General features: G+C 36.9%; 1 protein-coding gene across 1 annotated transcript in view; it reads left to right on the top strand.

Annotated features, from left to right (window-relative positions):
- The window catches only part of col21a1 (collagen, type XXI, alpha 1), a 32,832-nt gene that overhangs the window by 11,030 nt on the left and 4,940 nt on the right, over positions 1-16,862 (top strand). The window contains exons 7-22 of the mRNA XM_030156791.1: positions 1,154-1,231; positions 1,925-2,008; positions 3,482-3,544; positions 3,972-4,025; positions 4,116-4,169; positions 4,280-4,333; positions 9,541-9,594; positions 10,643-10,696; positions 10,784-10,837; positions 11,244-11,297; positions 13,550-13,594; positions 13,686-13,739; positions 13,823-13,876; positions 15,737-15,790; positions 15,911-15,982; positions 16,819-16,854. Of these exons, the coding sequence (XP_030012651.1) occupies positions 1,154-1,231; positions 1,925-2,008; positions 3,482-3,544; positions 3,972-4,025; positions 4,116-4,169; positions 4,280-4,333; positions 9,541-9,594; positions 10,643-10,696; positions 10,784-10,837; positions 11,244-11,297; positions 13,550-13,594; positions 13,686-13,739; positions 13,823-13,876; positions 15,737-15,790; positions 15,911-15,982; positions 16,819-16,854 (918 nt within the window). The remainder of the gene's footprint in view (positions 1-1,153; positions 1,232-1,924; positions 2,009-3,481; positions 3,545-3,971; positions 4,026-4,115; positions 4,170-4,279; positions 4,334-9,540; positions 9,595-10,642; positions 10,697-10,783; positions 10,838-11,243; positions 11,298-13,549; positions 13,595-13,685; positions 13,740-13,822; positions 13,877-15,736; positions 15,791-15,910; positions 15,983-16,818; positions 16,855-16,862) is intronic.

The raw sequence follows: 16,862 nt of genomic DNA, 5'->3' as shown, positions 1-16,862 counted from the left end.
ACATGTCTGAAACAGCATCATAGTAACACAGTTTATTGCTGCTTCCTTAGAGACGTGCTTCACTCCGTGGATAGTAAATCCTTGGCAAAATGAACATTTTTGTCCACGAGGTCTTATTAATCTCTGTTTTATTTGTCTCTGTTGGCACTTTCCTCACCAAAAATACTGTCTTTGTAATAAATCATAATTGTGCAGTGTTTGGTCTGCGGAAGACTATAATGTGCAGTTTCTTGAACATGGATGCAAATTCATCCCTGAAAACGTAAAGATAAAGTTATGGGAAAAAGAAATGCTGCTCTCTGCACAATGCATCCTTTTGTTTTCATTGTCAATATGATGTAATACTTTTATTATGAAACAATAGTACAAATTGACCATTAAAGTACCTCAGACATATGTTAGCAATTTCACAGGTTGGGCATTGATGGATTTGTGGCTGTAACGATGGTCAATTAAATAACATTGATTTGATAATGACTCCATTTTAAAAGTAAGACTACAACTGGATTTAATATATATAATGAGATGAAAAAAAATGAGAAATGTCACCATACATATAGACAGAAACTACAGTGGCATGAACTATAATGTGAGTTCAACAACATTAGACCAGACGTTCCTGACATGTTAAAGTATGCATAAACAAAAACGCACAAGTCACTGCTGCAATAATCAAAATCTAAACTCTACTGTTTTTGCTTGAGTTATGTCCCCAAACATACAGTCTCACTAATGGTTTCATGAGACTGAAAATAATCTAAATCATATGTCATCTTTCTGCTCCTGTTACAAGTTAAGTCAAAATGTCTATGGGACTTTCTGGAGCCATTTTACCACCAGCATCAACAAAGTACCAAATAAATGTTTTCTAATGGAACAATAGTGTCACGTCACTGCAGAATACTTCCAAACACTGAAGGAGTTCTGGCAACAGGCGGCTGCTCAATGCCCAACAAGGGCACTTATCTTTTCTTTACTTTGGCAGCAATTTTAGGTCATTAGTGGTAACATACTGATAAAACTGAACTAAATGTTGAAAAATTACTTCCATATTACATTTGTTTATTTGTTTTATTCTTTTTTTCTTTTAGCTGGTTTAGATTGAATGTCTCCAATAGCAAGTTTAATAATGACTTCCTTATTTTTTATTCAGTTTGAAATACAGAAACTCCGTATCTACTGCGATCCGGAGCAGAACAACCGAGAGACAGCGTGTGAAATACCTGGAGTTGTAAGTATAAGAGTGTTCTTGGCTCTGCTGTTAATGTTTTTTTAGTCCAAAAGCAACAATGATAACTTCTTCTCACCTACTTCTCACCTTGTTCAACTACATCTGTTTCTGCTCTGACCACACAATGATAAAGCCAGTCATTTCATTATCAATTACCTCTTCATTCTGCAGACCATTCAGCATTTCCTTGCTATATATTTTATTTCACCAGGGCAGAATACTACTGTTTCGCAAACGTGCAAACTCAGCAATTCATTTGTAGTCACATCTGTTTGTGCATTAAAATAATTTGCCGGAGGAGGATTCATGGCTCGGCTTCAAACGTTTGCACTCAGTATATTTTTTCACTGTCTGCTGGCGCTAACTGTGTTTGTGAAGCAGTGGTCCATTGTTAAGCTGGCTTAGAAATTGCTAGAACCACAAAGTCAATGCCAAATATTTTTCTAATAGAGGGCTGATGGATATGAATGTAAAAAGACACAAGATGGAAAAAAAACCCCAAAAAGAACAATTACAAATGTTTGCTGAGTACCATTGCGTTTGTTGCCTCTCTGTTTCCCTTTTAGCACTTTTAAAGAAAAACAAGCACATAAAAAGCTGCTACATACACTTTGTATTGTATATAGCAGTACAATTATGTTAGCCACTCTGCTAATTTATGCTAATTTCAAGAATGTGGTTTTGTCCATGCAGTGCTCTAACAGTCCTGATTACACTGAACCAACTGAGGAGCCTTGTGTTTGCCCTCCTGGACCCCCTGGACTTCCAGGTGTGAAGGTCAGTGTTTTTTTTTTTTTCATTCTTTTGCTTCTTGCTTTCTAATAAACATGTGCAATGATTATAAAATAAAACAATTCTGATAGAGTGTATCCAATGTATTGAATCCACGAGGATTTAGTCTGGTTTAAGCCCTTTTCTTTCTCTGTCCTGTCTCTCTCGACTATCAAAATAAATTAGAAAACAAGATTAAAATAAAAATAATTTCCGAAATGAACACTTCATATAGCATTGTGCACCATTTTTTTTTTTTTTATAATCTGCAACAAAGTAGAATGGATAGCTATAAGGACGAGCAAGAGAAAGGCTAGTGAAAGAGGATGCGTGTTCCATTGAGTGAACAGATACTAGCCCTGTGGTCTGGTACCATTACAGTAATTCTATTAATGGACAGAATCATGCTTTCCCAAGCTTTGCTGTTCTCACAGTTGGCATTATTTTTTAGCTTCAAACAGAGCTGTACAGCAAAGAGTTGATCAAAAGAGTAAAGCATAACTTTATCCTTGTGAGACCAAGCAATGCATTTTTTATCCTCTGTAGTAGACAATAGTTTCACACCTTTACTTACTCGGTCTCAGGAGGATATTAGAATCAATCAGAATTAGACTGAACAGTAGAAATTAAAAATATGTATATACAAAATTCAAGTACCAATATATATTTAAAAAAAACTTCCCCAGAAATAGAAGAATATACATTCATAACACTATACAAATGTAAAAAACATACATAGTAATGGTTTATGTATGAGTTTATGACTGATGAAGAAACCTAACAGCTTCTGCAGACGTACAGTAGCAAAAACATTCTCATTACTACAACTCGACCTTTGGGAAACTGTGGGCTGAATTCCCTGCTGATGTCTTAATACTGCCCTCTATGTCAGATTCTGTGATGACACATAAGGCTGCACTTTGACCAAATCAATGGTCATTACAGCCTGTAAACATAGATCTCCTTAGTGCTGGAAACACTACCGTGTGGGAGGTTTTATCTCTTTTCCAGCTCAGAATTACAATTATCTGTTTTACTCTTTACCGTTTAACACGCTTTGGATGCATCAGAAGGCTTAAAGGTTAAGTTGGAAAAATGCTGGGTTAGGGGATAAACCAGCATCTTTCTTTATTGATCCTTAAGCTAAATAATAGCATCCCCAGTCATAAAAGCTTAAATGCAACTTCCTCTGAGACACATTAAAAAAGCTTTGAGTTAGCACACAGTTTATAAGGTCACCATGGTACTTAAGTAAATCTGCTAATGGGGACCTTTAGTGGTTTACTAATGTTCCTCTTACCACACATACTGTACACAGGAACATCTTACATTAGCTAAAATAGCACGTTACTTAATGTCACAGAAATAATTTGATTTATGGTGGATTTATGGAGGTTGGATCATGTGCATGGATAACAGACATTTATCACAAAAATTTATTTGGGTTACACAAAATTAAATGTGCTTTCAATACTTTAGGGAGAACAAGGAATCACTGGCAAACCTGGTCAGCCTGGACCTGCTGGTGCTGATGGTAAGCCTGTGAGTACTACATAGTTCAATATACAAACATACAGCCCATAAACGACAATAATCTCACAGCATATTCACAACAGCATCGGAGGAATTGCCAAAATTCAAGTTAATGCCTCCATTAGATCATGACAGTTTCTGCTTGTAATTCTCTGTGGTATGGACTCCTTCGAAATGGTCACATACAGTGGTTATTTACTTGTTTTTCTAGTGGGTAAATAAAAGGCATCTCTGATTATACTACCAGTGGCTACACAGCAGTGATTATGGGAAACCTTAAACATCCAAAAGTGAACCACATGTTTTACAGAATGATCAAAAGAGACAAGCAGAGTACACACCACAGCTTGATATCACCCAGAGAGCATGCACACAGTCGGATAGAATAAAATGCTTAACCAAGTGTCTGTGTCTCCCATCTTTTTAAAATTCTAAGGGGATTCCTGGCATTAGAGGAAGTCCAGGGCTGCAAGGTCCACCGGGGGTCGAGGTAAAGCAATTTTGTCGACTTTAATATTACTTATCTGTTGGGATCTGTGTGCAGAAAGTTTGACACTGATTTCCTTGGTTCCTTCTTCAGGGAAAACGTGGGCCAGATGGGTACAAAGGGGAACAAGGGAGACCGGGTGTTTCGGTAGGAAGGTCAAAAAGCACATTTGTGACAGAGCCAGTTTTAGTACGATGCTGCAACGATAATACATGAACACTGAAAACACAGTTTATAATCCATGTCTGTTCTTCCAGGGTGAGAGGGGGATGCCTGGATTACAAGGACCATCTGGACAACCAGGAGAGAAGGTGATAATAGTAATTATTTTCTGACATTTCTGCTGGATGCCCCTGATATTCACTGACTTATAAACAGTGTTGGGAGTAAGTTACAAAAGTAATGCCTTTCAGTTACAGATTACTTTTTGCTGTAAAGCAGTAGTGTAAGGTATTACTAATTAATTTTCAGTAATATTTTACTCTCTATTATACACTTTTTGCCCATAATTTAATTGCTCAAATGAAAAGAAAACAAAAACAGCAAGACTGTGTTTAAGCTAACTTTATCAGAAAAGAAAATGGAAACACACATGAAAATTTACTATCACTTTTCCTGTTAACTGAGCACTTCCACAGTATTTTATTCCACACTATTATTTCACTGGAAAATAAACTTACCTTCCCAAAATGAAGAATGCAGGGCCTTCACTCCACAATGATAATCCTAGCAAGAACTGTTAGCCACTTAGCGCTTACTTCGCCCGCCTCTCCTCCGTTTTGATTGGCTGCTTGGTTGGACCAATCACAACTGTTTCTTGTGAAGGCAGATTTGTTTCTTTATTGCTTTAGCCAAAAAAATAATTTCAGTAAAAAAAAAAAAAAAAAAAAAAAATTCACTTCAGTAAAAAAACAAACAAAAAACAAACAAACAAAGAAAAAAGTATTTGAATGCAAAAAAAATATTTGAAACCCAAAAAATTGCATTTGAACACTTTTTTTGTTTGATTGAAAAGGTTTTTTTTATTGAAGTTTTTTTTTTTTTTTTTTTATTGAAATTTTTATTTTATTATTATTTTTTTTATTAACAATATTTTTTTTGGTTAAAGCAATAAAGAAACAAACCTACCTTCATAGTTTCTGCCCTCAGAACATATTTTGGTAAGCAAAACTCCCATTTGCGACTGGGAGATTTTAAGGAATCAAAAATGTAGCAGGAAAGTTCTGTTTACTGTTGGTGTTCAGCCAATGGGTGAAGACAGCAGAAGACAGTACAATGACCACATGGACGTATGCTCATTAATAACCCTAACCCTGCTTTCAAGAAGCTAGTTAGCATTAGCATGATCCCTGTGATCAGTAATGACAAGTTAAGCTAACGGTTCTATGACTTGTTAGAATTCTTTATCAGTTGCAGATTTATCTACCGGCGTCCTCTGTGCCATGCCCCCTGTTTGAACATGTAAAATGTTGAGGAAAAAATGCAAGCGTTCCTGCTGGGATTCAAACATCATAGTCCGTAGCATTACTTACTGAGCTCTCCGTCCACATGTACTTCAGAGTGCAGATGTATGCATCCTAAGGCTCTCCTATCACTTGTATTGGGGGGGGGGGGGGGGGGTTCTACTGCACACGTGCCATTGATGACAAGAGTGTATGTAACTCAAAAGTAACATAGGAGTCATGTAACGCTTTGCAATTCTGAGACAGTAATATTGTAAGGTAAGAAATTATGTTTAAATAAATGTAACAAGTAATCTGTAATGCATTACAGTTTGAAAGTAACTTGCACATCACTGGATATGAATACTGAAAGCAAAGGACTCATGTAGAAAATAAAAGATGGTTAAAAGGTATGAGGCACATTGAATCGTTAAGGTAAATCTTATTTTTTTATGAGATAAAATGTTGAATTTGCAGGAAATCCCTGCTATACACATCAACCTGAAGCTGTTTGAGCATTGTTGCATCAATCACTCTGGGAGCCATATGTTATTGATATAAAGTCTACCCTCTTGGGAGAGTAAAACATACAACTTCTACACTGCGGGACAAAGAACTTTTCAGAGGGAGCGTGGGGGTCATCTGGGAGTCTTTAAACATATTCATATTTCCTGGCTTTAGTTCTGCCCTGTTCTTACCTGGAAAGCTCACACAGTTGTATTTTCTGTTTTTCTAAGGTGGAGGTGTGCAGTATCTAATTACCTCTGCTGTTTCTTTAATTCAGTCGCACATGGTTCTTACCCCTTGTGTGCTTCAAGCTAAGATTTTAGACAAAGATGAGGAAAAAGCATGGAAATGTGGATAATTACTGCTCATCACAGCATCCGACAAACTTTAACCCTTTAAACCAGAAGAACTGGAAGACTAAAATGCATCTTAACCCATAAAGACCCAGTGCTACTCTTGTGGCAATTCCAAAATATTTTTTTTCTCTATATTTAACTTTTTTTAAGTGATTTATCACCATTTATTATGACATTATCCTCTGTATTTTGCATTTTTAAGTGAACATCAGGTATTTTTCTATATTTTAATTTACTGATCATGTTGATGTTTATACAAGATCAGATTACGGTTGACAGTTATTAAATTAAAATCTGAGAAAACTGAAGAAAAATTGACTTTTTCAGCAAAATATATCAATAGCTAAACATAAACTAATTGTGTCCATCCAATGTCGTTGATCTAACTCTATGGGTTTTACTGGTGAATCAGTGTTGTAGAAGATGACAGTGTTTCCACGTTCATTATGGAGCCTCTGAACGTCCAAATGGGTCATATCTGATGACCATGAAAAGATGACAAACTGTATTTTACACCAATTAATTACATCTATTGATAGGATTAGTGAATCAGAAGTTATTAAACATTTTAGATCCGTAGATATTTTGGTCTTTATGGGTTAAGAATGTAATCTCGGAGTAGCATTAGCAAGGCTCAACCAGGAAAATCACCACATACCGTTTACATTATGCCCACAACATCTGTGTGCCAAAGTTTATGGGAACTAGTCAGTTTTTATTTCATGGTGTAGTTGACTTCCCCCAACTGCAACACCGATCCGATGCACCGCAAATGTAGCGGATTTTAAAGCGTTTACAGATTACACATCATTTGGTGACATCAACCTAGCTGCAGTAAACGCCACATGCCCATAATTCTCCTTAAACCTTATATCAGTGAACCAATGATGAATTAAAGGTAAAAATCCAGAGAAAACAGTGCCCAGGGTGGTCATATAGTAACAGCCTCATCCAATATTCAGTCACACAGTTCAGAAGACAGACATGCAAATCACTTGTAGCTTATCCAACAAGGCCTATTAATGCTTAAGCACACAGGCCGCAAGAGGAAAGTACCTGTGACATGAAATGTGTCTGCTGCCCCAATAAAAAGAGGAGCACATTTATACAATGACCCATAAAAAGCAAGGGAAGCTCTTAAAGGGAACCTGCCACTATTCCCTGATCTGGCGGTTTGTGCTCCATGGGAACGACAAAGAACTCAATGACAGATACTGCAGACTAAAACAGTATTTCAGTGATTTTTTTTTTTTCCTCATCTTTGAAGTTCCCCTGAACAACAGATTGCTTTTAGAGATATTCGTTGGTTCCATGATGTAATACACCACTAAATTGCAATACCTCAGCCATGTCATTCTACCTTTTAATCAGCATCTTCCGCTCTATATGACCAGAGGGACGGTGCCAGCTGAAAAGTGGAGAACAATAGAAGTAATTAATGCCATTTATAAAACTGTCCCAGCTGTGTTCAGATATTGGCACCTGGAGCAAAGTCTAAGGCAATGCTTCTTTGAATTATTAGGATTTCACTCACAGGTCAGAGAAGTATTTTGTGTCTTTTTTTTTTTTTTTTTTTTAAATCAGGGGTTTAATTTGAGTTTTAGCCATGAAAGAACTCTGCTTTTAATCAGGAGGATTTACACCATCTATTAGGAATAAAAGGAACAAAAAACAGCTTTGTGACTTTGAGCTGTCTATCAAAAACCCCTCATAAAATTGAATAGATTAAATATCTATTATATTTAATTTGGCTGTAGTTTAATGGTTTCTGAAATATATCCAGCCCTGCGATGAACTGGCGAAATGTCCAGGGTGTACCCCGCCTTCGCCTGTAAGTAGCTGGGATAGGCTCCAAGCGACCCCCATGACCCTAGTGAAGATAAAGTGGGTTCAGAAAATGAATGAATGAATGAAATATATCCTCCAGTTAATTCATAAAAAGTACAGATAAAAGAAAAATGGTTTCTCATAATACTAGTTTGATGTGTTTAATTCAACGTGTAGATACCGCACATAACCATATGATGTTTATTTTAGACAGTGTTTCTAATGTAGTAACAACCATTAATGTTTCAACAGAATTGCATTTCACACATTTGAAAGAAAAAAATGCATATAGGATTCCCAGTTTCTATAGTTCTCCAACGATTTCAACAGTTGTAAACCAAATATGCCATTTGCTATTCAACAGTGAAATTATTCTTTTTGATTTCCAGCTGAAAGAAGCCTGGACAATGTATCTAAAACCTACTCATGTTTGGGTCAACGGGTCTTTGAGCTTGAACAAACCAGTCTCAGCTTCCTTTTACAGTGATGGAGTGTGCTCTATGATCGGCCTTTTTTGGATACTAACAGATTTACATCTACCTTTCCAAATTGTTCCCATATTGAAAGACCACCCAAGGGTGTAATCTTATTTTCCTGGCACGGGATGTACGGAGCGGAAACATGAGATGTCTGCTGTATTAAGTCAGAAGAACATGATTCAAGGACATACAAGGACGAGAGGCTGCAAGCCACTTTACAAAAAAATTGTCTGTGTTTATATATTCTAAGTCTGTAACCACAGTCATTTATCACCTTTGATGAAATGTTTTACTTCTAATTATGCAGGCATTGAATGTATGCTATTGATCTGCTGTTCATTAACATTATTTCTGCCTCTGTGGCATTAATCAGAAACATGTATATTCTTATTGGCAAAGTAAAACCTCAGACTGAACCACATGAACAGGAGCTCCTTCTGCAGTGTGGCTACTGAAAACAGACTTTTCTGTATGAATATATGTTACATAATACTTTTAGATATAAAGTTTGTCCCCCTGCAGTCCTGCATATCAGTATTAGTTATTTTGTTGTTTAACTGTCCTATAGCATCATTTTGGAAGTTGGAGATTCTGCTCAAATGGCAATACACAGTTCCTTTCCAGATTGCCTCTAAAAATGTAATAAAATACCAGAATGATGTAACCTGTCACAACTCAAGTTTCAGTCCAAATAGCTGTCATATTTATCATCTTTTCCAGCAAAACAAGAACCCTGCAGCCTGATGCCAAGCACTGTTGTTTGAGTGACAGGATTATAAAATCTCCATAATAATCCTAAAGCAGTGTGTGAAAGTTTAAAATAAGACAGACCATCTTAGACAGTTGAATACAGACACTGTTTAAAATCACATCTTGTGTTTATTACAAATATTTTGACTGTTCTCAGGGCTCAGTCGGATCACCGGGACCTGTCGGGTTGCCGGGGAAAGCTGGCCAAATGGTAAGACTGCAGACAATCTGGATACAAACATTAACTATAACAGTGAATGATACAGTAGATTTAACTCATAAAGACCAGTGCTACTTTTATGGCAGTTCCCAAATGTCCTTTCTTAAGTGATTTATCACCATTTATTATAATATTATTATCTGTGTTTTGCATTTTTTTCAGTGAAAATCAGATATTTTCCTATATTTAAATTACTTTTCATGCAGGTGTTTATAAAAACTCAGACTACAGTTGAGGGTTATTATATCAAAAACAGAGAAAACTGAAGAAAGAGTGACTTTTTCAGCAAAGAAATCAATAACTGAACATAAACTGAGTGTCTTCATCCACTGTCACTGATCCAACTCCATAGGTTTTACTGGTGAATTAATGTTGTAGAAGATGACGGTGTCTCCACGTTGACTATGAAGCCATGAAAAGATGACAAACTGCATTTTACACCAATTATTTACATGTATTGATACGATTAATTGAACAATAGTTTTTTTCAAATTTTACTTTTTCGTTTCCATTTAACACATGGAATCCGGTCAGAGGCATTTCAGAAGATACAATATCACTGGAATGGATTCTCAGAACAAGAATACCAACAGTGGGCCCAAGACATAAGAATGTGTCATGAGATACCATAGACCACAGTGAAAGTATGATAATAAAAGAAAAGAAAAGTAAGGTTAATTACACACTCAAAAAATAAAAATACATACATAATCTACAAAAATACACACCACGTACACACAAAACATACAGACATGCAGAGACACACAAACATATATAGACAAGAAAGAAAGAATTTGACATCTAGCGGCATTGAGGCGAGAGAGCCAGTGGCAAAATAAACTTATAGCATGTCTTTCAAAGAGTCAGCAGTGCAACGCCAGGTATTCAGAGTACTTTCATTAGCACCATTAATTTGAGCAATACGACTAATTGAACAATAGTTATTAAACATTTTGGATCAGTAGATGGTTTTGGTCACCAGTAGCTGTTTGGGTCTTTATGGGTTAATAATATTTTCTGGATGCTATTGTATTTCCAGGGTGAAAAGGGAAGCGTGGGACCTCCCGGGCCTCCAGGTTACCCAGGAGAACCTGTACGTATTAACCCAGTTCAAACTAAATCCACAGCTGTTGTACTGTACTCTAATAATGGTGAGTAAACCTTTGTTGTATTATGTCAGGGTTTACCAGGGAGAGATGGCAAGGATGGATTTCCGGGGACACCTGGTCAAAAGGTCTGTTTGTTTTGAAAGCACAGATCCAAGCATGTAACGAAGTTTAGTCTTGGATTAAGGAAATAATAAAGACAGGGGGGTTGGTTTAAGGTGCATGCCCTGAAAGGATTGTGCTCTTTTCAGTAGTTGTGGTGGTAACTGTAGAAATGAAGGCACATCTGGTGGCTTTGTATTGTGTCGACACCATATTTAACATCAAATGTGAAATATAAAAGGCATAAATCTCCCATCAAGTCAATTCAAGTGAAAAAAATTATTCATATGTTTGAAAAAGAAATGTGAAAGGCTTTAATTGTAGTGTATTTTGATCAAGCTTATAGGTTTATCTATTTATTGTCTCAGGTTAAATATTTTTTTCTGAAGTGTTGTATTTTTTTACTTCCTCATGTCTCTTTACTCCTAACAGGGAGAAGCTGGGATCAGTGGTATTCCTGGCGTTGATGGACGGAGAGGTCTTCCTGTAAGTCGATATCATAAAACATTGTACATTTTTGACATTTTGTAGGTCATGAGTGCTGCTCATATTGTCTTACGTCATCAGACGTGCTTCCGCAAATGTACAAAACTGATAAAAATTGCATAATGAATCACTTTATTTATCCTTTCCATTTCAGTGTTTTGCAAAATAGAAATAGGAAAAGACTTGTGGCCCTTACATCAGTCTGGAAAGTGCTTCACAGAAAATAAAACACTAACAGCCATAAAAAGAAAAAGCTAATGGATTTGTAGCAAGCGTGAATTTATAGAAAAAGAAAAATAGGCGCAACCAAGAACTGACATGATAGATCACATATTGGGTTTTACTGAAGTAAGACTGCAGCACATTAACACACCATCAGCGGTACAGACAGGATCCATGACAGCCAGAAAATTAGGGGTATTTCCCCTGTAGTTCATCCTAGGATAACCCTGTTATGTAACAAACAGGCCCGGGCTATGATCGAATGCAGCGAAAGTTAATAATCGAGACAATGTTGTGGTGCTCTGGCAAATCTGTTTTAGGAAGAAAGTGTTTCAACTGGGCAGGCGCTCCGCTGATCATGATTACAAGTGTTGTCTAAAAAGTTTGCAATGGGTCTACAAAAAGATGAGTCAGTTGCTCCACGAGGCTGTAAGCCATTTTCCCCCCACGAGAACAATAGAGCTAGCGATGTATCCAGGGAGACAGGATTAGTACTGTACTTCCTCAAATTGAAAAAAAAAAAAAAAAAAAGAAAAAAGTATGAAGTAAGCCCTGCTGTGAAGGGCCCGGCAGAGGGTTTCTTCCCTATAGGTTAAGTGTAGGAGTGATTCTGTCTGTCCGTCCGTCTGTCTGACCATCTGTCTATTCACTCCACACTTACAGCATGCTACTCAACCTTTTGTGAGGGGTAACCAACAAGCATCTGCAAGCATTTAAGCAGAAAATAAAACAAAACTACAGACACTTTCCAGGGTGGTTTTGCAACCATGTGTTGAACCACATTTACTTTTAATATCCTTAAGTATTCATGTGTAAAGATTGCGTTTGTTTCTTATTAAAGTGTTGGTACTTTTAATTAATATTGGAGTTTCCACACAACCTACATACAGTTCCTCCAACATGTGATGCAAATATTTTGCAGAACATGGCAGTTTAACCCATAAAGACCCAGTGCTACTTTTGTGGCAGTTCCCAAATGAATTTTTCCTCTATATTTAACCTTTCTTAAGTAATTTATCACCATTTATTGTATTATTATCTTATTTACTTCATGTATTTTCAGTGAAAATCATGAATTTTCTTATATTTAATTTACTGATCACGTAGATGTTCATAAAAGCTCAGAGTAAAGTTGAGGGTTATATATCAGGAACAGAGGAAAGTAAAGAAAAAAGTGACTTTTTCAACAAAATATGTCACTTACTTAACAGAAAACAAGTGTCTCCATCCACTGTCATTGATCAAACTCCACGGGTGAATCAATGCTGTAGAAGATGACTGTGTTTCCATGTTCATTACGGATCCTCTGAATGTCCACATGGGTCAAATCTGATGACCATGAAAAGATGACAAACTGTATTTTGCACCAATTATTTACATATATTGGTAGGATTAGTGGATCAACAAGTATTAAACATTTTAGATCAGTAGATGTTTGGGTCTTTATGGGTTAAGAATGTAATCTTAGAGTAGCATTAGCAAGGCTCAACTAGGAAAATCACTACATACTGTTTTACACCAATTATTTACATATATTAATAGGATTAGTTGATCAACAGGTATTAAACATTTTAGATTAGTAGATTACTTTTGACGCTGTTGGATGTTTGGGTCTTTATGGGTTAAGTAACAATATTAATCACTAATTCACAAAATTCTTAAAAAGTCTAAGTCCAAAGTCCTGTTTCTCTTGTGTACAAATACTAAGACATGACTGAGGAATGCTGCATTTTTCCAGACTTTCGTTGTAAACCTAAGGCACTTCATTGTGTCCATGTTTAATCAGCTGTTTCTAATGAACCTTTGGCAGCAGTTGTTACACACACAGTGGAATCTCACTTCTGTGATAGGAAATAAAGCCCTACGTGTGCAGAAACACTGCATATCAAAATGTGAGGTTTTAGTTACTAATCGATAAAAAGCTGTGGTGCTCTGGGTAATCTCAGTGCTACTGTAATAATATACTGATAATGTTTGCACTTTTGGGGTTTGTATAAGTGTTGAAATAATATACATTCCCTTGTTCGTAGGGTATGCCTGGGTTGCCAGGAAATGCAGGCTTGGATGGACAAAAGGTTTAGTTCCTGCTCTGAAACAATAAAATAATAATTTAGCCTTTTGCAAGACTTTGTGTGCTAATCTTGAGTGGTGGGATTTCAATCTCAGGGGGAAGCAGGTTTGCCAGGACCAAGAGGTTTCTCAGGATCAGCTGGACCACCTGTAAGTTAATAGCTTTTGGTCTTTTTGTGAATATGCTCCTTGCAAATCAAACTGTTTAAACTAAAAGTCTCCTTTTTCTGCAGGGAGAGATGGGTTTACCCGGTGCACTTGGTTTGAAAGGACCACCAGGACTTAAGGTCAGTGTTTATGTGTCTAACAAAAAAAATCACAGCCTCTTCCAATAGTTGGACAAATGTACAGCAGAAGTAACAGACAAGATGTTCTAATGTAAATTATGTGACATTATTAACCCTCCAACTATCCTCAAATATTACTAACACATTTTACCCTTTGGGTGAATCTGACCCCAGGGATATTTGCTTCCAGAAAATGATTTACATAAAATTGTTGACCAAGTTTTTGTGTTAGGCACTTTGTTTTTGTTTTTTTTTAATGTTGTACTCGAGATGATAATTTTAGAGGGGAGGCATGTGTAGTTGGAAAGACTTGGATGTGATCAACTCACAAGCCTACACTGGCTTCCTCATTTTGGCAGGGGTTCACAAGTCAAGTTGTTTCCTACATGCCCCACACCACGAGAAGTATCAGAGTTCTGCTGGGAATAGTTGTTTTCCCCACCCTCCTGTTATGTAGCAACAGAAAAGCATCAACTCTGCACCTGCAGGTGTGTGGATGTTAGGTCTCACACACAGACAAGTTTTACACAGATAAAATAGCTTTGGGTCAAATTGACCCCAGAGGAACACCAATGCGTGTCATCATGATAATTTTATGTGTAATCAGTTGTCCCCATCAAATTAGGAAAAGTCATAAAATATAAAGCAAAACCAGCTGCCAATGAAGTTGGGCAAATCAACAGTTTTACACTGGGGACATGAGTGACGCCACTTGAAATGGCTGATTTTGTCCTCATCACTTTTCAGTGGAATGATTTGTTAAATGTATTAACTCACATCAAGAAACAGATGAACAACCAATCACTTTCACACACACAGCTACCTAATGTTTTAAGTAAACTTAACGTCTTAACCTCCAGTTGTTTCTAATTGGTCATACTTTAGTGCTGTGCATGTTGGATAATGTTTTTGCTGGGCTGAGGGACTTAGAAAAGTGCTTTTTAAAGTCGATTTGATATGTGCATCATTTAGCTGACATGTAATTACAGCTGTCAGAATGAAACATATGCATGAGTGGTACTTGCACAATATTGAGAGTTTTTCACTGTGTATTTTTGTATTGTTGACTCTGTGATAGTCTGCATTGTTTTTCCTTTTCCCATTGTAATTACTGATTCCATTGCCTGAAAGCTGAATGCCTTTTAAGTTTTTCTTCGGTTCGAGTCTTTCTATACCCACCATTTTTCAACACAAAGTGATGCCCTTGCCTTTGTCTAATACAGCTAAAGCAGCATCACAAGTTTGAATAATGTAAACAATTTAGCAACTTTCATCTTAAAACGAATCAAACTGAATAGGAGTCTCTTTGGGTCGACGGCTTTACATGTTTTGTTTGGTCAGTGTTTTTTACAGAAAAGGCATTAGCACGAGAAACACTCTCTTGGCCACACTAGCAGTGCTAAATTAAGCCATGATCCGGCCACGCTGCTTTCGTCAGTGGAATTTTGGTGGAAATGTAAGCAGTCTGGGCTTGTCTGGTCTGGACGCTGTGTCTCCTAATCACTTTTCATTACTGATCTGCCTTTCACAGGCCAATGTGTATTGGTAAATGGCACACAAGTGAAAACCTAGTTTATGGACAGGCAAGCAATACTTTGATTTTATGGCAGAGCCTCAGAGTGCAATTACTTAGACTTGTTCAACTGGAAAAGAAAGCATTTGACCAGACACAATTAAGCATCAAGCTACCATACACTAAAACCCCATCACGAAAGTATGCTTAAACTACTGCATGGATCAAAGAAAATGAATAATGATAAGGAAGTGGAAATGCCAACTGCACTGATATTATGTGGTTTGGATGTTATTTCACTGTATGTTTTTTAGTAATATAAGACATGTTTTACTTTCCTAAAACAGGGGAACAAGGGTGAAAGTGGAAGTCCAGGTATACAAGGGGCATCTGGGCCTGCGGTATGTTTTTTAGTCCATGTTATAGGAAATATTAATATCTCTGTAATATTATATTATGCCCTTAGTATTCCTCAGTGTGGTCTCGTTTTTAATGACTAACTCAACTGAATCCTGTTAAAGGGGAGTCCAGGAGGACCAGGATTAGCAGGTCAACCGGGGCACCCTGGCATGCCAGGCCTGAAGGGCAGCAAGGTATAATTTTAATATGCTGACTAAAAACATTGTCTGGGTTATGGTCACACTGCAGGCAAAAATGAACCAAATCTGATCTTTTCGCTCATTTTTTTCTGCTCTTTGTGCACACATCACATGGACTCAATCAATCAATTTTCATCTGTGCTACTTCCAAATGTGGTTCTAAATCAGATACAGCCTGATCTTTGTCAACATGACCTCAGGCTGCACAGTCAGATCAGAATTCAAATGACTTTTCCCTGACTTTAGATTGAGTTTTATCGTATCTCTGCACCAGTGGAAGTTACTCAGACACTATAAAGTAGCTCAAAGTTGCACACACACCCACACATTCAAATTGAACATGCATATGGGTACACCAAAAATATGAAAAAAAAAGAAAAAAAAAAACCCAACATGCAGTGATTGAACTCTGGTGGGAATCATTGCACATTGACCTTGCACATTGAAATACTTTCATATTACTCAAAATTAAGGTTTGGAATGGGCAGCTTTTATTTATAATGGAGTATTTTCAGTGTGTGCTATTAGTGCATTTACTGAAGGAAACAATCCAAATACTTCTAACATTATCCATTTGACTCAGCTCAGGACTGTGACCAGTTCACAATGGAATCTAGTATTAGCCACATTTTTGTCAAATATGTGAACAGACAAAAAAAATCAAATCTAAGACAAAAATCTGAATTGAGCTCTGAGGGTAGCAGTGTGAACATAACCAAAAATGACATATTCTTCTTGTTTTATTATTCATCAATCATTTCGTGACTTACCACACCATGTTCAGTATATTTAACATTTATCATCATTGTCGTGGTCTATTTTTCCGACAGGGACAAAGAGGAAACCCAGGTGAAAAAGGCGAGGGGGTAAGATT

Source organism: Sphaeramia orbicularis, chromosome 15, assembly GCF_902148855.1.
Source record: "Sphaeramia orbicularis chromosome 15, fSphaOr1.1, whole genome shotgun sequence".
In the NCBI taxonomy this organism is placed as follows: Eukaryota; Metazoa; Chordata; class Actinopteri; order Kurtiformes; family Apogonidae; genus Sphaeramia; species Sphaeramia orbicularis.
This window is presented reverse-complemented; position numbering and strand designations above follow the sequence as displayed.